The 21,438-nt window shown below is 49.6% G+C and overlaps 2 protein-coding genes across 2 annotated transcripts; one reads left to right on the top strand and one right to left on the bottom strand.

The window, feature by feature from the left end:
- Positions 1-2,603: 2,603 nt before the first annotated feature.
- Positions 2,604-18,152, bottom strand: zranb1a (zinc finger, RAN-binding domain containing 1a). The gene is made up of 10 exons (XM_060037448.1): positions 17,875-18,152; positions 16,478-17,372; positions 12,083-12,270; positions 10,903-11,056; positions 9,769-9,840; positions 8,233-8,431; positions 7,730-7,850; positions 5,521-5,650; positions 4,422-4,651; positions 2,604-3,916 (listed from the first exon to the last, which is right to left on the bottom strand). The coding sequence occupies exons 2-10, from the start codon at positions 17,346-17,348 to the stop codon at positions 3,701-3,703; spliced, it is 2,181 nt and encodes a 726-aa protein (XP_059893431.1). The 5' UTR covers positions 17,349-17,372; positions 17,875-18,152; the 3' UTR covers positions 2,604-3,700.
- A 613-nt stretch (positions 18,153-18,765) lies between these two features.
- On the top strand, positions 18,766-21,344 carry hpdl (4-hydroxyphenylpyruvate dioxygenase-like). Its single transcript, XM_060037492.1, has 5 exons — positions 18,766-19,853; positions 19,945-20,111; positions 20,223-20,374; positions 20,477-20,592; positions 20,743-21,344. Exons 1-5 carry the CDS (start codon positions 19,159-19,161, stop codon positions 20,936-20,938), a joined length of 1,326 nt encoding a protein of 441 aa, XP_059893475.1. The 5' UTR covers positions 18,766-19,158; the 3' UTR covers positions 20,939-21,344.
- The last annotated feature ends 94 nt before the right edge of the window (positions 21,345-21,438 follow it).

The following is a 21,438-nucleotide window of genomic DNA, read 5'->3' as shown; positions in this document are numbered from 1 at the left end:
TTTTTTAAGGTTTCAAACCTTTGGTGTCATCATGCCTTCAGTGTGTCTTGAACAGCCACAAAGGTTGCACATATTATATACATATTTTATCGTATTTGTCTAAATGCATACTTGACTATAGATTTGAGTGAAGTTACCAACACGATAGATTGCTGAGTTTTAGTAGCCGATACATTGATTTAACATAAATAACATGAATACCTTGTGCATGCATGAATTTATTGCACCTATCTGTTCTGTTTAATGTTCATTTCATATGAAAACACATGGTTATAATTACATAAATAAATACATCTCTGTACAGGGTGGGGATTTCAACATGCAGCCTTTCTTGATGTATATTTGTAAAGAGAAATCTTGTACCTATTGTAGAACATTATTCTATTTTTCTTAGAACCTAACAATTATTCATAAGTATGTACTGTCATACCTACATCTCCGACGTTTATAACAAACCAAACCGTTTGAAAATCGGTTGAAAATTGAGCAAGTTATGGTTAGTTAAAAAGTACATGAATCACTACCAACACAATGTTATTGGTGAGCAGCTTACTGTGGTACGATGGCCGCCAGTGGTGACGGTCGACTCCATTGGCCAGCACCGCGGACGAGGGTCACACTAGTCACTCACGGGTAGATTTAAATTAAGATTTTGGCCCCTGCTGCTTCCATTAACTGCCACACGGGGGCGCCACAAGGCAAGATTAGATCAAATATATCGGGCATCGACCGATATCGGTATGTGGTCCAACTTTATTCAAACTATGCGTTTTTATTAACTGTTTAAGCTAAAGTATGGAAGGGTCACCTCAGAATAAACTACCTTACCATCAAAAGATCGTTGGGACCCAAGGCTGAAGTTCCTTCCGTTCAGAGTGAGAGGTTATTGGTTCCTTCTCGGTAAGAGCTGGAAAAGGGGCGGAGCCTCAACAGGTTGAACGATCAAGGAGCAATTAAACAATTATGCGCACCTTGTTGAACAAGTATCAACTATATCGTTTTGTGCCAGTTCTTTTTTTGGTTTATTTTTCATAACATCCCTCTAAAGCGGTTCCACATATCATGGCTGAAGAGTTTACAGAAAACCTTATTCTGTAATATATAACCTCAGAACCCTTTACCAAAACTCAGCCCTTGAGACACAGGTTAGCATCTCATAGGTCACTTTAAGGGAAGCCTCTTCTCTAAAACCTATATTCACACGATTATAAACCATATACATCCCAGGAAACATGGCGCTGCGGGCCCACTGTGGGTTTACTGTAGGGCAGTTTGAGCAGGGCTAACCCACACTGGCCTCTGTGGGTTAGCCCTTTCGGGGCCCACAGCAATCTCTCTTTGGGGCTCCTTTGTCAGCTTTCTGTGTGCAATATAAATCAAGAGACTTTCATTGTTCATGTGAGTGACAATTCAGCACAGCGAAAAAAAACCAGCTATTAAATCCATGCAACAACGGACCATCTCTTCTATTGCACATAGAATTTTTCTGACCCAAATGCACAGGGAACACTTGATTAAAGGCACCCAGTGCAACTTTCGAGGCTTAAAAATAAACATTCAATTTCTAGTATTTTTTACACGTAGTAAGTTTCAATAACTCCATACCATTACATACCGACATTTAAGCAGCAAAGATGAGACGTCGTTGTGTGGTGAGAACTGATACAAAATCGATAACAACAATGCCGCCATTTTCTTTATTTTTTGTAACCTACAATAAATAAAGCAGGCTTCCAGTCAATGGAAAAATGGCTTCTCCCCACCGGCGATTGTTGTTGTTTACGATTTTCTATCAGTTCTCACCACACAACAACGTCTCATCTTTGCTCCTTGAATGTCGATATGTAATGGTATGGAGTTATTGAAACTTACTACGTGTAAAAAAGACTAGAAATTGAATGTTTATTTTTCATTGAATGTTTACATAAAGTTGCACTGGGTGCCTTTAAGAGCAGGACGACCGGGAGCTCAGCTCGATGTTAACCCACTCCTTAGAAAGGAGCATTTGGACGTTCATTTCCCCGCACTTCAACGCCAAATACCGTCAACCACTCCTCAAAATGTAACGTTCTACTTCACAGAAGTATGCTAATATTAAAACCTATGACCTAGCTTTCGATGGAACTTCCTTTTTAATCTTGTGGTATCGTTTCTGGCTAGGTTTGACTCGGCGAGTGGTAAATGTTCAACACTTGGTTTATTCAGAGACACAAGGTAGAGGAGCTGGCAATCTGGAGCTGGTTCATGAAGCGTCTCTCAAACACACGTAAACATTGCGTTTATATCGAGTGGTAAATAAGCCACGCCTGCCCGGGTCAGACTTCGGTCTGTCTAGGCTAGGGCACAGTGGCAAAGAGGTTTGTAGTGTCTGACTTATCTCAAACCCATAAGACTGTATATGGTGGTGTAGCCAGGGTTGACCACTCCATGTGTAGATGTGTGGTCCAATGAGGTCCTGATGCAAGTGTCAATCATGTGGTCTAAATAAAGCATAGGAGAAATGAATTGACATCGTTAGCCTAGCTAGCCATGACACAGCCCATCCATGACGTAGCCTAGCTTATGACATAGCACGGCAGAAGCAAACAACCACAACGACGGTAAACATGGCCGCGGCCTTCCCAGGAGCACGCCGTTTATTCTGGTTTCAACAGGTTCCTCAGTACAAACGCGTCAAACAGAAAGAAGAAGCGAGGGGCCAGCAGGGGTAGATGATACAGCAGTCCTCTCCTCACACACGGCCCTACGTCATTAAATACAACCCGGCCGCCGACGGCTCTGAAACAAGGCTCAAACGAAAAGGGAGTTCACAATCGGAAAAATAGATGATCTTTAAGCCTTAATAAAACACACACTGAGCGCGCACACACACACACACACGGATACATGGTTCACACACACGCACACGCACACACTTTCTTAATTAAGTTTTGCCACCAAGTGCCGTTTTCGGAATATCCTTAAATATATATATTGATATATGTCCTATGTGGGCTAGTAGCTACCTGTGACCTAGCATTGCAACTGTAGTTATTGTCCTAACATCAAGTATGGCTGAAGTGTGAAGACTTTATGGGAAGAGGGGGAGGGGGGTGGGGTGGGGGGGGCAGCAGGTACCTGCTGTGGGGTATAGGGGGGGGGGGGGGGGAGGGGGTGAGAGGGTGAAGTCACCGTTTGCTTTCTCCTGATGTCCTGGATCCACACATGCAGCATCACAACTTTTACAGAATCGGGGGGGAAAAAGGATGAAAAAACGAAAAGAAAAAAAACGAAAGCCACTCCGTCTTTACACGGCAACAGTTTCAAGTCTCATGGAGTTCCGCCGACCCCCCCCCCCCCCCCCCCCCCCCATCACCCCCACCCCTCCTGCCCATCACTAAGCAGCTGTCTCTGTTGACGTGGCAGGAGGTGGGAGTGGCCAGTCCTTTACGTAAGTCCTCGATCTCTCCGTCTCCTTAGTGCTCGTGGAGACCCCCACAGAGGAGGGGGTGCCCCACATGGGGGGGGGGGGGGGGGGGGGTACGGCCGGGAGCCGACCCACATGGGGAGGGGGGGGGGGTACGGCTGGGAGGAGCCAAACATCGGCAGCAGGTCTCTGGAAAACACTCGTCGTCCTCGTCGCCTCTCTCCTGGTTTTCCTGTATGACAGCTTATCTCTCTCCCTCCGTCTCCCTCTCCCCCCCCCCCCTCCCTCTCTCCCTCACTCGTCCTCGTCGTCCTCGTCCTCCCCGTCGGAGAGGGGGGTGCGGGGGTGGGCGTGGCGGTAGCGGTCCAGCCAGCGCTCCACCATCTGGGTGACGAGGGGCGGGCTGCGGCGGCGGGAGCTCTTCTGCAGCGCGGCCAGCAGCCCGCCCTCCGTCACGCAGCAGTCCAGCCACTGCCGCATCAGCTTCTCCTGCTGCTCCTCGTTGCCCATCTGACGGACGGACACACGGACAGACACAGAGACACGGACACGGACACACGGACGGACACACAGACACACAGACACACAGACACCGACACACGGACAGACACACAGACACACAGACACAAAGACACCGACACACGGACGGACACACAGACACAGCTGGTTAGGGATCGCATAGAAGCACTGAGGACATGCGTTACAGAAGATTAACGGTAGAATTATACTCAATTTACTTTTTAGATTATTATACTGACTATTAACCGTTTTTTCCTTTTCTTTGAAAACAAAAGACACAAAATGCTGACTGGGAGAAAAATAATAGAACAAGATTTGAATTGGTGCAGCCTAAACCAATATTTCCGCAAAATGGTCAGAATTGTTTTCGTAGCAGTAAATAAATGTTCTATACTAAATCCTACAATCATCAAAACATAAAAAATTAATTTATATTTAAACAAGGCACAATTCACTAAACTAAAACTAAAACCATATTCAGAGGCGCGCTCCCGACCTCTTGCGCCGACAGGAAGTGGACGTGCAGCAGCTTCCTGTCGCTGTCCACCAGCGGCAGGAAGGTGACGGTGACGTCGTCGTCCGTGTCCAGGTTGGCGCCGGCGCCGCGGTTGTCGTAGCCGTCGTTCTCGGCGGCCACCAGGGCGGAGAAGTGTCCCCGCGTGTAGCCCAGCGCGATGGGGCTCTTCCAGCAGAATGACTGCTCCCACAGCAGCGGCAGGTACACACCTGGGGGGGCGGGGCCAACCACAGCCAATCAGACACAGGGCCGGGGGTTTGGACCAATGGGAAGGCAGGTTGACATGGCAGGGGGCAGGGGAGAGACTGCTAACACGATGTGATAAGCTATTCCTACAGGAGTATTTGAAGAAGGGTATTGAAGGGTTTGAAGAACAGTAATAAAGTATTTGTAGAGGAGTAATAAGCTATTCCTACAGGAATAATAAAGTATTTTAGAAGAGTAATACAGTATTTGTAGAGGAGTAATCAAGCATTTGTAGAGGAGTAATAAAGTATCGTAAGTATTCGGCAACCTTTCATGAACAGTTTCTACAAAGGAGTTACAAATGCCTTGAAAAGCACTTCTAAGTCGCTTTTACCAAAGGGACTGATAAATGCCCCGAATGTAAATTCGAACACCCAGTTTTCGGGTTCATGATGCAAGAAAGCGGTCAGTAAAGCTCCTACAATGCAGTATGTGCTAAAAGAAACGATGCTAATCCTATAACAAAGGTCAATCACAAGTATGACTATTTACAATATGTGCGTTAGAATACCGTTCAGGAAGACAAACTCCTAGAGTATGACCAACACCGAGCGACAGCGCTGCAGTAAGTAAAACATCCTACCCACTCTGCAGCCCGCTGACAGCTTGCCGGGCCCCAGATGTGACAAGTCAAAAATAGGACTGAATTACTGCCCTAAAAAATTTCATTTTCAAAAAATGAAATCCTGCAGTGACCGTGAAGCCAGCCAAAGACACGATCACAAACGGTCACGGCGGTGCCATTTCTAGAACGGCTTCTCCTCCCAGCACCCCAAGAAGGCGGCCGACCTTGAAGCCTCGACCACCGACCTTGAAACGACAGACCACTGACCTTGGAAGCGGGTGTAGCCCAGCGTCTCCCCGCGGAAGCTCTTGTAGTACTTGATGCCGTACACAATGATGGGCCGTCGCAGGATGTGGGCCAGGACGAAGATGTGTGTCTGCTCGAGGCTGGCCCCTGGCTGCGAGAGACACACACACACACACACACACACACACACACACACACACACACAGACACACACACACACACACACACACACACACACACACACACACACACACACACACACGGTCAGGACTATACAGACAGACATGGGGTGGGTGTTAATGGGGGGGATGTTACACCAACGGGTGTGCTTGCGATTAGTCGTTGCGAGCCGTTTCGAAATCAGCCTTTTCCTGTGATTTGGTGACATCCCCAAGTGGGCGTGTCCACCCAGATGTACGCTGGATCGATCGGTCTACCAGCCGCCCCAGTGGACGGTAGCAGACGCTGCCAATCTATCCATCATACATCCAGGTGGACACTCGCACTCGTGATGGCACTAAAACACAGGTGTGGGCAGATGTTCAAACAGCCTGGATGAACGCATTTCGCCGTAGGATTCTACGATAATTAGTCCCAATATTTGTGGTCATTCGAATCCGCCAACTGCGTTTTATTAAACCCATGGCCTCACTGACTCAGTCATGACATCTGCGATTCATTGCGAGAGTGTCTGTGTCTACACACGAGTCGTTGGGCAACGACAACGTCTCCCGGGTGAGTGGCGTTCACGTGAGAACGCTTCGCGATCTCTGTATGGTTTTATCATCTGCCGTTTTATCGTCTTTAAGCAGAAGTGACAACATAGTGACAGCGGTAGAGGAGTGTTAGAAAGAGGAACTTAAAGTACACACACACACACACACACACACACACACACACACACACACACACACACACACACACACACACAAAGGGCTGATATTATGCCATATATATTTTAGGGACATCCCAGGTGGGCGTGTCAGGGCTGCCCTGTGTGCCTACTGGGCAGTAGGTGGCCCATTGTGTCTAATGGGTGCCTGGCTCTTGCCCTGACCCTGGCTGTGTTTATGTTGCGCGTGGTGCGTCTGACCGTTGGCTACACTTCTGTAATCCCCGGTCACGGGTCGGACGGGCTAATGCTGCAACAGTCGGCCCTGAGACTCGTGTCTTTATTATGCAATTCCCCCCCCCCCCCCCGACACCGCAATGACCCCAGCCCCCCCGTGTCTCCACCCACAACACCCCACCCATCCCCACGCTAGTCCTCCAGTGGCTCTCACACGCCCCATCGGCCTGTAATGCATCGGGGGTGTCCTTTGAGTCAGTCAGGTGTTTTCTTTGAGTTCTCTCCCTCGTCGTGGTTCTCCTAGCCGCCACGTCTTCATTTAACAAATTATTATTATTATTATTATTATTATTTTTTTTTACATATCGTCCCGGGTTCTGTCAGTACCCTATACTCTGTCAATAAAACACCTTCAATCCTGGACCCCCACCACCCCCCCCCCCCCCACCCCCCAAGACCTTCTCAGCTCTGCCACCCTTGGGCTGACTTTGTCCCCTGTTCACGTGCAAGGCATTATCCCTCGTCTCGGGTGATCCGGTCCCAAGCACGCGGCTAAAAATACCGGTGTGTGTGTGTGTGTGTGTGTGTGTGTGTGTGTGTGTGTGTGTGTGTGTGTGTGTGTGTGTGTGTGTGTGTGTGTGTGTGTGTGTGGGGCCCCCTGACTCTGCATACCCCTGACTGAAGCAGGGGCAGGCTCCGTGCGTCAGTGGTCGTGGTGGAAAAGGACCGGCGCACGTCGTGTGCTTCGCTCCGCTACCCTTCACCCTCCGAGCCCCGGAATAACCGACTCTAATGGTGCGGAAAAACCACCTCGATGGCCACGTTGGATTAGTGTGTTCTGTAACACACTCGTTTGAGTGCGTGAGTGAATGAATGTACGAATTACTGAGTGAGAGAGTGAGTTTTAGTGAGTGTGTTTGAGAGAGTGAGTGTGTGCGTGTGTTGGGGGGGGGTTTGAATGTGTGTGTTTTGAGAGGGAGGGTGCGTGTGTGTTTGAATGTGTAGGTTTGAGAGAGAGAGAGAGAGAGAGTGCGTGTGTGTGGGGGTTTGAATGTATGTGTGTGAGAGACAATGTGTGAGAGAGTATGCGTGTTTGGAGTGTTCCCCCCCCCCCCCCCCCTCCCACCTATTGTCCCGGGTCCCAACCCCCCCCCAGGGTACCTGGCTGGCCAGGGAGAGGATGAAGGCCCAGTCCTCCTGCCACTGCTCCTCCTGCAGGGAGAAGTGGAGCCCGAAGCTCTGGGAGTACCACGACTCCCACTCCTTCCAGCGCGTGTAGAACCTGCACACACACACACACACACACACACACACACACACACACACACACACACACACGGGGGGAACCCCAGCTTAGAATCACAGACTGTGCTGAATTGGTTGGAAACGCTCAGACTGTGGTTTCCAACACCCACGCACTCATCTACATGGAATGAAGTACGATAGTGAGAGAGTCCCGTATGAATCACACACGCATAATCCTGAAACAGACATCGATCACGGGGCACAGCCCCGGATGCGTAACCCCTCCGTCTCCCAGCCAGCGCCCCCCCCCCCCGTGTCTGACTGGTTCGCTGGCCCGCCACTCTCACCCGGGGCGAACAAGAGGCGGGACATAGAGTACAAGTCCTCAGACAGCGCGACCCCAGCGGCGGCGGGCTCACCAGTGGGAGCAGTCGTGCAGGCAGTCGTGCAGCGTCTTGCGCAGCACCGAGTCCTTGTCGTAGATGCCCCAGGTGGCCTGCAGCACAGAGTCCAGCAGGCAGTCCCCGGCCGAGCGGTTCCACAGGGCGTACAGACGGCTGTCCAGGCGCGTGCTGAGCTCCAGGGACCAGTTGATGACCGGCGACTCCTCCTCCAGCTCTGGGACCGGGGAGAACACACACGCGGGGGGGGTTCCGGTTCAACGGCGGGAATACATGACGACGCGTGTGATAAAATGGGTTTGCACGGCGTGCCGATGAACAGCAACCCCCCCCCCCCCCCCCCCCATCGCATCGAAACCTTCGCTCACTAACAAAGTACAGCCCGACCTAAACATCGGTGGGCCGGTTTTATCACAGATACGCCGGTGTACTTTCACAGATACGTCGGTGTATGTCTTTCCTGATACGAAAACTGGAGCGCGGGTGTCGATTTTTTCCATAACGGAATCACCTCTTTATAAATCCTCTACGGTGGTGGTTGAACCTCTGAATCCTTTCACCGAGCACATCCACGTGAAGCCCCCCCCCCCCCCCCCCCCCAATAACGGATTGACATCATGTCCTGTGGTGACGGTTGGCAGCTCGTCCCCGTGCTACAGGTCATTGGATGGTTTAGCTCTTGGTGCTAACGTGATGTCGCGGTGGTCCGAAGCATTGCTGGAGGGGGAGCAGCAGTCCCAAGGATACCGCGATTGAGATATCTATCCATTCATCGATAATAAAGGCAGTGTATCTCTAATTTGAACATCGGCCGATATTTTACACCCTAATATCAGTATGGGCTCTACCTCCAAGTGACATAAAAATACATAATAATACATAAGAATAAGAATAATAATACAGCCAGGAAATTCACAAGGGAGCCTTGATAATGATGCTTATGACAGACAAGTGGAGGAAGCACACCGCTGTTACAACACTCAACACTGTTGCACCACATGACTCGTGTCCCAACCATTAAACAAGACACCTTGTCAAGAACGAAGGGGGGTGGGGGGTGGGGGGGGGGGGGGGGGCAGGCGTAGGACTGATAAAGGAGACATTGTCCCCTTCCCCCTCCCCCCATGAGAATGACCCTGTCCTCTGCAGTTCTCCAGCCCCCCCCCCCCCGGACCACATTTACATAATGTGGTAAACAAACTAATGCCTGACAATGGTGCACACACACACGTAAGCACCCCCCCCCCCCCCCCCCCCCCCTCCCTACGCATGCTTACACCAGCAGCGTGTGACACTGGTACACGTGTAGCAGTAGTGAAACGAGCCACTTCAATTAATTCATTAATTAGACTCCACAGATGTTCTTATTCAACGTCAGTGGAGCTGAACACACACACACACACACACACACACACACACACACACACACACACACACACACACACACACACACACACACACACACACACACACACACACACACACACACACACACACACACACACACACACACACACGTAGGAGTGTGCTGGCCGGGGAGCCCTCTGCCCGTACCTTTCTGCACGTCGCGGTCCAGCACTTCGTCAAACAGCTTCTCCTGGACGGCGGGGGGCAGGTCCTCGATGTCTGGGGGGAGAGAGCGGCGCGGCGCGTCAGTGACCTTTCCCCTCCTCCCACCACCTCGCCGTCCGGCGGTGGCCAGCGCGCGGAGCACAGGGCGGCCACAGTCTCACAGCGGGGACGAAGGCTGCCCCGGCCGGTCAGAGGGTGACATCTCATCAATGGACAGCACTGTAAACCAGCTGGGGGCTCTCTCTGTGTGTGTGTGTAACTCAATAGTGAATGCTACAGACTGTAGAAAGAGCAGCGCGAGGTTGACGGACAAGAGAGAATTATTCTCGTAAAAAGGAGTAGGGGGAGAGAGAGAGAGAGAGAGAGAGAGAGAGAGAGAGAGAGAGAGAGAGAGAGAGAGAGAGAGAGAGAGAGACCAAAAGAGGAAGAGAAAGGAAAAACTAAAAATGAAAGACGAAGCGAGAACAAACTTCTGAGTTGGACTGTGGTTTTGTTCCCGAACAATAAACACACCAAAACGATGCGTCGACGACCTACAAATGGCTACTCCGATGACAGCCACGTCCCCGTTGTTAAACCGCGACATTACAATACAGTGCAGCAGAGTCTGCCTCACGTACTCAAACACGTTAGGGCTCACTCCATCAAGGGCGCCGTACTGATGCTGTATGGAGGAAACTATTCGATAGACACGACATGATTGGCACATAACATTTGTACAGATGGCGCACTGATGTCTCGCCGCGGGTTTAGAGTGTGCCATAAAAAGTGACTTTGGCCACATAAAGTCTGTCCTAACGCTGACTGGCTGCCAAGAGTAAAGGACCGGTCATTGATGCAATAACTTCTAAGTGATATGAAATACAATTCAGTGTTTAAAGTGAAGCTGGTTTGGGGTTTGCGGCGAGGGTGCTGGAGTGGGTGGTGGTGTTGATGGAGCTGGGGGGTGGTGGTGGAGAGGGTGGTGGTGGTGTTGATGGAGTTGGGCGGTGGTGGTGGAGAGGGTGGTGGTGGTGGAGAGGGTGGTGGTGATGGTGGTGTTTTGTGGAGGTGGTGAAGGAGTTGTTGTTGATGAAGGTGCTGGTGGTTCAGTTGGGGGGTGGAGTGGGTGGTTACCTGCGGGCAGCGTGAAGGTGACCAGCTCGGACAGGAAGTAGCAGGCGAAGTCTCCCTTGCGCTGGTGCAGGGAGGAGGCGATCTCCCGGCGGATCTGCTCCGTCAGCTCGGGACACACCATGGGCGGGATGCACTTGGCCGCGTGCTGGCTCACCTGGGGGGGGGGGCACAAGCTCACGTTAGGACAGGCTGGGCTACGGTGGCCGGTCCAGTGTGGGACGTCGATACGCGTCTTTAGCCTCATGGCATAATGGCCATAAAGTCACAGGTGGGCCAAAATGTGATATCTAATCTAACTCTAATCGCCCGATGCTGCTGACTCATTGGCTACGTCCTAAACCAATCAGAGTGCTGTTGACATTCCGTAATCATTCTCTGCTGCAAGTCATCCATTTGAGTCTGGCATTTTTTTCCCGAGATACGAGATGAACCGTAAAATGTGTCTGAGGCAATAATGCCACGAGGCAAGCATTCGTAGACCAAATGGTAATGAAAACGCGTGGGAGGTTGAACTCCTGCAGCGTTCCTCAGGGCGGTTACGAGTCGTAAAGCCGTGGTCGACGATAGCCATTTTTTGCAGCACAAAAATCGGTCGGCGGTTCAATCGGTGCAGATTAGAAGGTGGCAGATCAACCCCGTCTCATTGTGAGCTTATGATGGACGCATAATGCACCGTGGGTGCGCTGCGGGCACGCCATGGTTCGTGGTGCGCCGCGGCCGTGGAGCATCGTGTCCATTAGGGACCCGAGGGCAAGATGTGAGCCCAGTTAATCCACGGGCGAAGCCGTAAAGCACACATCCCCTGGACGACGCAGCCACTGTTACAAACTGTTTGTGCCCGGCCTTAGCAGAGATACGATCAGAGACGGGCAGAATCAATTAATTCATCCCTTCCCGGCAGAGGGGGGGGGGTAGTGTGTGTGTGTGTGTGTGTGTGTGTGTGTGTGTGTGTGTGTGTGTGTGTGTGTGTGTGTGTGTGTGTGTGTGTGTGTGTGTGTGTGTGTGTGTGTGTGTGTGTGTGTGTTACATTCAACAGTGGATATAATCAATCCTTTTTTAATCCTGTTGCCCAGGTTACACACACGCACCCCGTTTTGAGAGGAAGACGACTGATGATGAAGTGAGGGTTGTGTGTGTGTGTGTGTGTGTGTGTGTGTGTGTGTGTGTGTGCTGCACACACCTCGGTGAGCAGCACGGCCAGCATGTCCTGCCTCTGGAAGCGGATGGCGAGGTGCACCAGCGTGAAGCCGGCGCCGAAGGCCGACGAGCGGTTCAGGAGGCGGACCTCGTCGGCCGTCAGCTGCCGGGCGATGTCCCCGCCGGACGCCTTGTAGGCCTCCACCGCCGCCAGGTCGCCCTCCACCACGCCTGGACCGCCACGGGGGGGGGGGAAAAGAAAGAAAGAAAGAAAGAAAGAAAGAAAGAAAGAAAGAAAGAAAGAAAGAAAGAAAGAGAGAATCACAAAGACAGACACAGAGGGAGTTGTATTAGTAAGATATAGGGTCGGTTTATCTGCAGGTTTGCGTGTCATCATTGTGTTTGAGAGGCTGGTCTGCAATTATGTTTTTGTGCCGGACTGATCTTTCATTATAATAATCCATAAGCCTTATAGAGCAAAGACAAAATGACAAATCGCATTACACAGAACATTATAATTAGTATGGACTAAAATGATATGGAATTCCTTTAGAGGAGGCAGGATTTTTAATTAACGGCAATCCATCTTATGTTTTGATAATCAGTCGAAATGTGTTTTCTAATTAATTCTCACAGAATGCCAAGTCTTGTATATCGGGATTGATGCACTGCAGAGACCGGCCTCTTGTTAAGAACCTCCAAATGTGTACCATCTAATCCAACGCTGCAATGCTGACAGAGTCAGACTACATTCATCAACCTCGGCCTTCAACCCATCAGCCTAAAGACTCCATTTCTTATTTTTCAAGACGGGGATGAGAGCTGCGGTCAAGGGAGATAAACCAAGGCTGTCTCTTGGTCCGTCTCCAGGAGAGCGAGCGCGCGTGCGAGAGAGAGAGAGCGAGAGTGATGATAAGAAAGGACATAACAGACAGCTTGTGCGGATCGTTGAAGCCCCATGCACTGCATGTCATGAGGCTGGAAGTCAATAGCAATCACTGCATCCGCTAGAATGAAAAAAGACCCCTATGACACCCAGTCAGAGACCGGGACAGAGACATCCGGAGCGACAGAGGTGCCAACTCGGGATGCACTGAATATTCGGCCACCGAAAATGTTCGCCCGAAAATGGCCCAAAACATAATTTTCGGTTTTGGCCGAAGGAGTAAAAAGGCCGAAAAAAAATCCACGGAACATTTTTATTTTTCATTAAAAAAGAAAAATACCAAAAAATTAATTGTTTTACTAATTTATTTAAAAGGTACATTGTTCTTAAATTCTTGCTATAAGGTCTGCTGGATTGTTACAAAACGTTCAGTATTAAATAAATATTTTGTATCAAATTTGTAGTTGATTTTTTTAATTGAAAAGCAAGACAAAAAAGTTTATAAAAGGACATTTAATTGTTTGATTTATGCAATGGTGAAAAATTAAAGCAAAATGAATGAAAAATAGCAAAAGACACATTCGGTATTCGGTTTCGGCTTTCGGCCAACTGTTTCAGTATATTCGGTTTTGGTTTCGGCCAAGAATTTTCATTTCGGTGCATCCCTAGTGCTAACCATGACAGAAATGAAGGAGTGAGAGTCGACCTTGGCATCGATCGCTTATTCGCTGGTGGTCCCCTACAAAGAGACAGAGAGAGAGTCCGAGAGAGAGAGAGACAGAGACCCGCGTGGGGCAAACGACAGCAGGTATTGTTGTTGTCGTCCCCAGAATGGGAGCCTAGCATTGGAGGAGGCTGGAGGGTGAGCTCAGAGCATGAGAGGCTGGGGCAAACAGCAACGCAGTACACTGGCTGACCCGCCAACTGCTCTTTCAAGCGGTTGGCGCTTTGTGCACATTAACCTCCCCCCCCCCCCCCCCCCCCACACACACCTCAACCTCAACCTCGACCAGTCACCACCACATCGGTCACATGTAGGGTGACGGTGGTGGGGGTAGACGGTGGTTTCACACAGCGGTGCGGACCAGTTTCATAAACACACTCCGGCATGTCACCTTGACCATGGCAGGAGCTGGGGCCGGCCAAGAGCACCCACCTTCTCCTTGGACGATGATTGGGGGGGGGGGGGGATATTTTGCAATCCCCCCCCAGTCATAAAAGTTAAATATGACAGGGATTAGGGCTGCAGCAGGGAGCTTATGTTTATATAATGCTGAAGGGTTGCGTAGGGCTGAGCTCGGTTTTGTATCCCTCAACTAGACGCAGACTAAATGACCTCAATTAGTTTGATCTAAATGATGGCTGGAAAGCCGTTAAAAATAGCAGTTGGTGAAGAGTGACGACATCGCTTCTGAAGAACTGGTTGCAAAAACATTTCGCTTTCAACTGAAATTCCTACTGGTCGAGATCCTTCTTGGGATTTTGCGACCCTGGGTGGTCGAACTGAAAGTGGAACTCCGCATTCAGTTCAGTTGCACTACCAAGATAGCAGAACACAGATTGAACCAATGCCAATATGGTTGAATACGGCTCATCAGTCTTTCCCTCAATACACCTCTTGTATAGCTCTTCATGAGCATCATAAAACATGGAACGATTCAGGCAATGTTATGATCCAAACTGCCATTCTTCTCGGGAGGAGGCATTGTCTCTCAGCGCATGTGTTGCTTTAATCTAACAAAAGAACAATATTACCCCAGCAGCATCTGCTTCCTTTTGGGGAGGGAAACGGCAATCTATAGGATGCCTCTGGTCACCTGACCTCAATAAGCTGCGGTGAAAAATGTGTCTTTCTGATAAATAATACAAAGAAATATTGTGGGAAAATCTCAGTTCCCTTGGAACAGCTTTCAGACGACTGAGGAAGTACTGCTTTTGTCCATTCTGAGTCATGGGAGCCGACTGTCATTTCCTTCATTGACAACAACAACAAACCCACCAACATTTCACTGGGAAGCAAAGGGCCCCAGAACCTCCCAAGAGTCCCAACAGTCTCAGGTTAGACCGCAATAATAAAAATATTACATACATAGTAAACCTATGGTGTGCGTTTGTAATAAGACACTAGTAGAAACCGCACTGTGGTAGAGACGTTGGTGCTATGTGGGACAAAATGTAGACCACAGGTGATTGACCGCTCTGCTGTCGCGAAGGCAACAGTATCTATTCCTCTTTAGCCCCGAGCACAGGAGACGGCAGCGACGGCTGTCTGAGCTAAAGGTCAGCCTGAACTCCGACACACGCTGTTCTCAGATTCTGCTATGTTGGTTTGTTGACGTTTTTTTTTTTGTGTCGGTGCGTACGTCTCTTCGTCACGGCTATTTTTTGCCACCACAGTGCTTGTCTCAGCATATAGGGCACTACTGTTAACAGGTCTATCCCTCTCTCCCCCCCTCTCCCTTCCTCTCTCTCTGTCTGTCCACCCCTCTCTCCCGCTCTCTCTCTCCCTCTCTGTTGCCCAGACGACACCCCTTCACCCTGTCGAAAGGACCGCTCGGTCGCGATGACAGACGGCACACCAAAAGGCCTTTCAGTGCGTGGGGGTCTGGACGGATCGGATTCCCGCTAGAAGCCACTTAGCGGGCCGTGTGTCTTCATTAAACCCTGCTTCAGCGGGACCTGCGTTGCGGTGGGCGCTGTTTTTGGTTGGTCTCGTGTAAACTGAGGCCAGCCGGGGAGACGGCGGAGAACCGCTTCCCTAACGTTCATACGAAAAAAATTAAATAAAAAGGGTCATTGCTAATCTACTGTAGTGGAATAGGACTGCAATGTTGACCGCTTACATGTTACTGCTGGATATGAATAGAAGGCTGAAGGAATTCAAGCGTTGAACACCAAAATAGAAAAGGTGTTTACACCAATGATTAACATTGGTCACTCCAGGCCGAGTACGCTCCTCAGCTGAACAGTAACAATCCAAGCAGGAAGCCGAAGCCGTAGCCTCCGGACCCAAACAATGGAGCCATCGCCGCTAGGCTATAGGGTGTTCCACAATGCCATCAAATCAAATGACATCATGAAGGGCAATACAAACCTTCCACTGCCACAATAGACAAGATGGTTCCGGGGTCAATGAGGGACAATAACTGGTGGTTTGGTTCCACCAGCTAGTCCACCGCCAGCTTCTATGGCATCTAAGCAGGCGTAAAGCACTGCATGGCCCCGATATAACCTGTTCCTAACCAAAGCTAATTGATCATAGTTAGCATTTAGCAGACGTCCACAGTGACCTACTGTGTAAACAAACGGACTATATGGAAGATGTGGACTTCAAACTAATGATCCAAACCAGAAGCGGTGAGCTTCAGTTTAAACACCAGAGCAGAGGGGCAAGGCAGAGCTTCAGTACTAATGCAGTGTCGTGTTCGGCAATCCCATTCATTAAATCAGCAAAATGAATTACAAGAAAGGGAATGCCGTGGCGCTTATCAAACAGGATGATTCAGAAAGGGCAGACACGCCCCCTTACCCAACGTTCCTAAAGAGACTCACCGGCGCACGCGTTGAGGAACCGCCAGTCGGTTTTCCTGATCCGGTTCCTGAGCTGCTTCTGCTTCTTGAAGTCCACCTCCCGCTCCTCCCGCCCGCTCCCGCCACCCGCCGCCAGCTCTATCCTCTGGAAGTCCGTGCTGACCTCGGCCTCCCACCGCGGGGAGGGAGGGGGGGGCCGCCTCTGGCCCTGGCTGCCCCCGCTGTCCCCCCCCAGCCTCCACGTGGTCTCGTCCTGCTCGTTGATGATGGCCGGCGTCTCGTCCGCCTCACAGCGCTGTATCGACTCCAGGTTGTTGGGCCTGGGCTGGTCGCAGCCCAGACACTTGAGGGTCTTGGGCCAGTTCTGGTACGTGCACGTCGCGCAAGTCCAGTGCGACTGTCTGGTGTGGCGTCGGTTGCGGTCGTTGTACTCCTCGCAGGGGTCCAGTGTGGGGGGCTGCAGTATCGAGATCGAGTGGCAGCCCGCGTTGGAGTCCAAGATCTGGGGGGTGGAGGCCCTGCGACGCTGGGTCAAACACTGCGTGCAGCGGATAGCCCGGGGCCAGTTCAAGTAGGTGCACACCTGACACGACCACTTGTTGGTGGTCTCGGTGGTGCTGGTGGGTCTGACGCGGGGCCTGGCACTGGAGTCTGGGCAGATGAGAAGGCTACCACCTCCACCACCTCCACCACCACCACTGCTACTACAGATCTCAGTCCTGGGGGGGCCCCAGCCCACAGCTGGGTCCACACTGGGGCTGCCAACGTGGGATTCCTCTGTGATGATAGGACCACTGGTCCTCTGTGCGTGACACATGGTGCACTTGATTGCAGAGGGCCAGTTCTCATAGGTGCAGTAGTCGCAGTCCCACTTCATTCTCTGTTCTGTCATGGCGGATCCTTCCAGATGGGTAGGCTGTAACAAATGTGACGATCCACAAACATTAAGCTCACGAAAATGCCTTTGTTTGACCTTTCAACAAAAACTAGGAGGCACATAATGGCAATTAATTTCTTTTTTTTGTTACTTAAGCTGGCGGGGTTGGTGGATGGACTATGGTGAACACCCAATGACATGGACTTTGTAAAACAACTTGGCTGGAGGGTTGTCGACATTTTCAAGAGTGAAGGTTTTTTTGAAAGAATGTGGATTGACGAAATGATCGCCCCACCACCACCACCCCCACCACCACCACCACCTCTGTCTTGTGGACCACATCATGGAGGGGAATGCAGTATAGCTCCTCATAGCTGCTGTGTTACGACATGGAGCAAGGCATTATAACAACCACAACAAGCCAAGACAGACACACAGAAACAATAATTCAGACGCAATTGCAAATTTACTACAACTACAGCTATATCCACCAAAGAGAGTCGTGTGAAGGATTATCACTAGGTACAAAATGGAAACTTACTGGTTATGCTGCTGGCTGCAGTTCAGACCACAACAAACCTGCAGCTGTCTGCTCTCTTACGCATCCAGCCCAGGTTACATCCGCTCCTTTACGCGTTCACATGACTGGCTGTGCGACATATAACCCGCGAATCCGAGGAATCTCGAAGAATCTCGAAGAACGGTGTTGTTGTTGACCCCAGTCACTCACTGGTTTACATGGTTTCTATTTTTAATGGCGGCGATGGAAACACAAACGAGGGGCGGAGACAAAATAGAGCCGAGCAAAGTAACGTCACGAGTCCTCTGGCGCAGCTCGCCCTGTGAGTGGCTGATCTTCTGGCTTATCTCGCACTGTGATTTGCTGATCCGCTTGCTCAGTTCGCCCCTGTGATTGGCTGACCCTCTGGATCAGCTCGCAATTTGATTGGTTGAGGCTTGGTTGGACACACGCTGCGATTAATATTATAGGGGTTATTATTATCCTGATCATATGGAAAGGCAGATGACATACTGGTGTTTAATAATACACGATCCCTTTTTTGAATACGCTGAGGATTTGTTGTTTTGCTAAATATACTGAAGCATCTCTATTATCGACATACATATTTTGTATCACTTAATTATTATTCATTCTAATTTATTATTATTTATTATTTGAGCCTCCTATATGGGGGGGGGGGCAAGAAACAGAACTTTTTTTTTTCAGTCCATGTTACATTTGGACGACCCCCTCTATTTATCTATATAAAAAAATATTTCAAGATCAAATTTGTTTTTAATAAAGAAAATATTTTTATTTGAAAATACTGATAGGTGTAACAAAGTAGTGTGAAGATAAAAAAAGGAAGAGAGACCAGCACACTGCGGTAAAAGAACCTCTGCTAAGATCTAGGAATCCAAGAGTTCGTAGGATAGGAAGTGCGGAACTTAATCAATATATAGTGACGGCAATCAGCTGTCAACTAAAGAATGCCTCTGTTGCGGTGTGCGAGCAAGGCTTTAGGGAGAATGACCTTGCAACCCAAACAAAAACACTTTCTCTGCCATTACGGTAACTGTTGGGGCCCCAGCTCTGACAGGGAAAGGGAATCAGCATGATGGAACCAGATGGGGTTGTTCCAATTAAATGTATTGTGAATGTAGTTCACAAAACAGTTAGTGAATGTATCTTGACATTTAAAAGTCTAGACCCCGAATATAAGAGGACCCCACTTTTTCAGACGCATTTCCAGTCGTATTCTGTTCGGGTCATTACGGTACTTTATCAACACACCTCCTCCTTGCTCTGACGCGTCAGAGAAACATGGCGGCCTGCTTGAGCCGGTTGCATCACATATCACTACATGTTTCCCATGTGGGCAACATAGCAAATTATCTGGTTTCAAAGCTAAAATTTGATTTATTTGCAGCGAGACATACCGACGAGGTGAGACAGTTTGCGTTCAGGAGAGGAGCGGCGGTGTTCTTGGTGAACGAGAGACCTCCTAAGAGCGGTCTGACATTGAATGGGGAAACACGAGACCTGCAGGACCAGCCCACTGACTTGTACAACAACCTGCACAACAACAGCGACAACGGCCATCCTCAGGGATGTCTCTATGATGTCGAGACCCCCTACTCGGTCGACACTGTCTGCAATGTGTGTTTCGAGGTGCAGGACGTGGAGAGGTCATTCAAGGCTCTCCTGGACCAGGGATGCGACCTGCTGGTCCCGCCGACTGTGGTGCACGACAGCGGGGGAGCTGTCAGCTACACCGTCGTTAAATCGATCGTGGGCAATGTCTGCCACACGCTCATTGACAGGACTAAATACGAAGGGAACTTCCTACCTGGGTTTAATGACATTACAAATTTGAGCACCAGGGTTGCTGATTCTGACAAGTCTGGTACAGTGTCACATTTTGATCACATAACGTATGCCTGTCCGACGAATGCTACGTCCCAGGTCATGCAGTGGTATGACAGGTGCTTTGGGTTCAAGAGGTTTCTCCTTGACAGGTAAGGGATCTCAATGCGTCACGAAAAGTGAATTGATTTCTACGTCCTGTTCCTCCGTCATGCTACTGTTGCCTTCCCGTCTCTTCTGTAGTAATGAAGATGAGGGCGAGGGTTTTGTCTTGAATGGAGATGGCATTGGGTTGAGGCTCACTGCCATGGAATACTGGAAATGTGGCGAGGCTGGCATGAAGTTCTCCTTCACGGATAAGAAAGAACCAGAATGCAAATTTGTCGTTGCAGAATCCCTACCGGGCCAAGGTAAGACTTTCGTTACTTCTAGTGTGTGTGTGTGTTTGATTGTGTGTGTATGTGTGTGTGTGTGTGTGTGTGTGTGTGCCTGCATGATCACATTTGTGTGTTCATTTTCAGGAAGCAACCAGCTGGACACCTTCTTGACGCAGCACGGGGGACCGGGGATCCAGCACATTGGCTTGTACACAGACGATATCGTTTCTACTGCGCATGCGATGGCTGAAGCCGGTGTGCAGTTCTTCTCTCCACCCCCCACATACTACACAGAGGTTTGTAAGAGGACTGCTGCTGCTGCTCATAATGTCTCACACATGGTCATTCTATCGGAGACTCTTCCCGGGCCCTCACAGCCTGCTTGTACTCGGGCACAGGTCAAACGGCAGGAGATCGAGGCGGCCGGCCAACGGCCAGAGAGGCTGGCCCAGCATGGGATCCTCCTGGACACAGACATGCGCCACAACGCCCAGGACCAAACCGCGGAAAACAGGTGAGCGATACACCGACAATATCTCAAACCCAAACACACAGTGCTGTTCTTTATGTTCAGAGTGGCCGAGCTAATGACAATGAGCGGTAATGCATGACCTGTGTGTGTATAGTTTGTTGATCTCTGGTGTCCTGCCTCTTCCTGCCACAGGTACCTGCTCCAGTTGTTCACCAAACATGTATTTGAGGAGGAAACGTTCTTCCTGGAGCTCATAGAGCGACGGGGGGCCAGTGGCTTCGGGGAGGGGAACATCCGAGCTCTGTGGAAGGCCGTACAGGCCAACATGGAGAAGGAGAAGGAGGCGTCAGCGAAGAATAGCCCCGATGCTAAGAGCGGCCATCATTGACGACGACTCTGACTAGTACTACTGATATCGTTATTTTATTTGTATTTATCTTCACGTTATTTTTTATTTATCTAATGATGAATGTAAGGGTTTCTATGTCGTATGGTTATGAGAAATGTTTATGAAACAAATAGCACTGAAAAGTCAGCTTCTGCTGTTATTTATGGTTTCAGAAGATAGAATACACTCCTGTTAAAGCACTTCAAATTAAATCAGAATGTAGTAACATGCATAAATGTAACATTTATGGACCATAATGTATGACTGACTCATATGTGCCGTTCCACTGTTCACAAAACTTAATTATAGATATATATTAAAAAAAATGTGGATATCAAATAACACATGCTGAAAATGTAAACATTTAAAAACTGAAATATGAAATGAAATACATTTTGCAACAACAGGCACATTTCTTCGTCCTCCCTGAAATACATCAATTGTCTTGGTCCTTGAAAAACCCCTGGGCAGTCAATGCTACTCTGACCTTGGAGCTAAAT

This window comes from Gadus macrocephalus, chromosome 18 (genome assembly GCF_031168955.1).
Source record: "Gadus macrocephalus chromosome 18, ASM3116895v1".
In the NCBI taxonomy this organism is placed as follows: Eukaryota; Metazoa; Chordata; class Actinopteri; order Gadiformes; family Gadidae; genus Gadus; species Gadus macrocephalus.
Note: the sequence above shows the minus strand (reverse complement) of the source record. Positions and strands in the feature narration are given on the sequence as shown.

Coding starts and splice junctions, on each gene's coding strand:
- zranb1a (XM_060037448.1), bottom strand. CDS start 17,348: ATGACAGAACAGAGAATGAAGTGGGACTGCGACTACTGCACCTATGAG. Junction 8,432..9,768: donor GGACCGCGACGTGCAGAAAG/GTACGGGCAGAG, acceptor CCCCGGTCCCAG/AGCTGGAGGAGGAGTCGCCG. Junction 5,651..7,729: donor TCCTCTCCCTGGCCAGCCAG/GTACCCTGGGGG, acceptor TGTCTCTCGCAG/CCAGGGGCCAGCCTCGAGCA.
- hpdl (XM_060037492.1), top strand. CDS start 19,159: ATGGCGGCCTGCTTGAGCCGGTTGCATCACATATCACTACATGTTTCC. Junction 20,375..20,476: donor CCCCCACATACTACACAGAG/GTTTGTAAGAGG, acceptor ACTCGGGCACAG/GTCAAACGGCAGGAGATCGA. Junction 20,593..20,742: donor GACCAAACCGCGGAAAACAG/GTGAGCGATACA, acceptor TTCCTGCCACAG/GTACCTGCTCCAGTTGTTCA.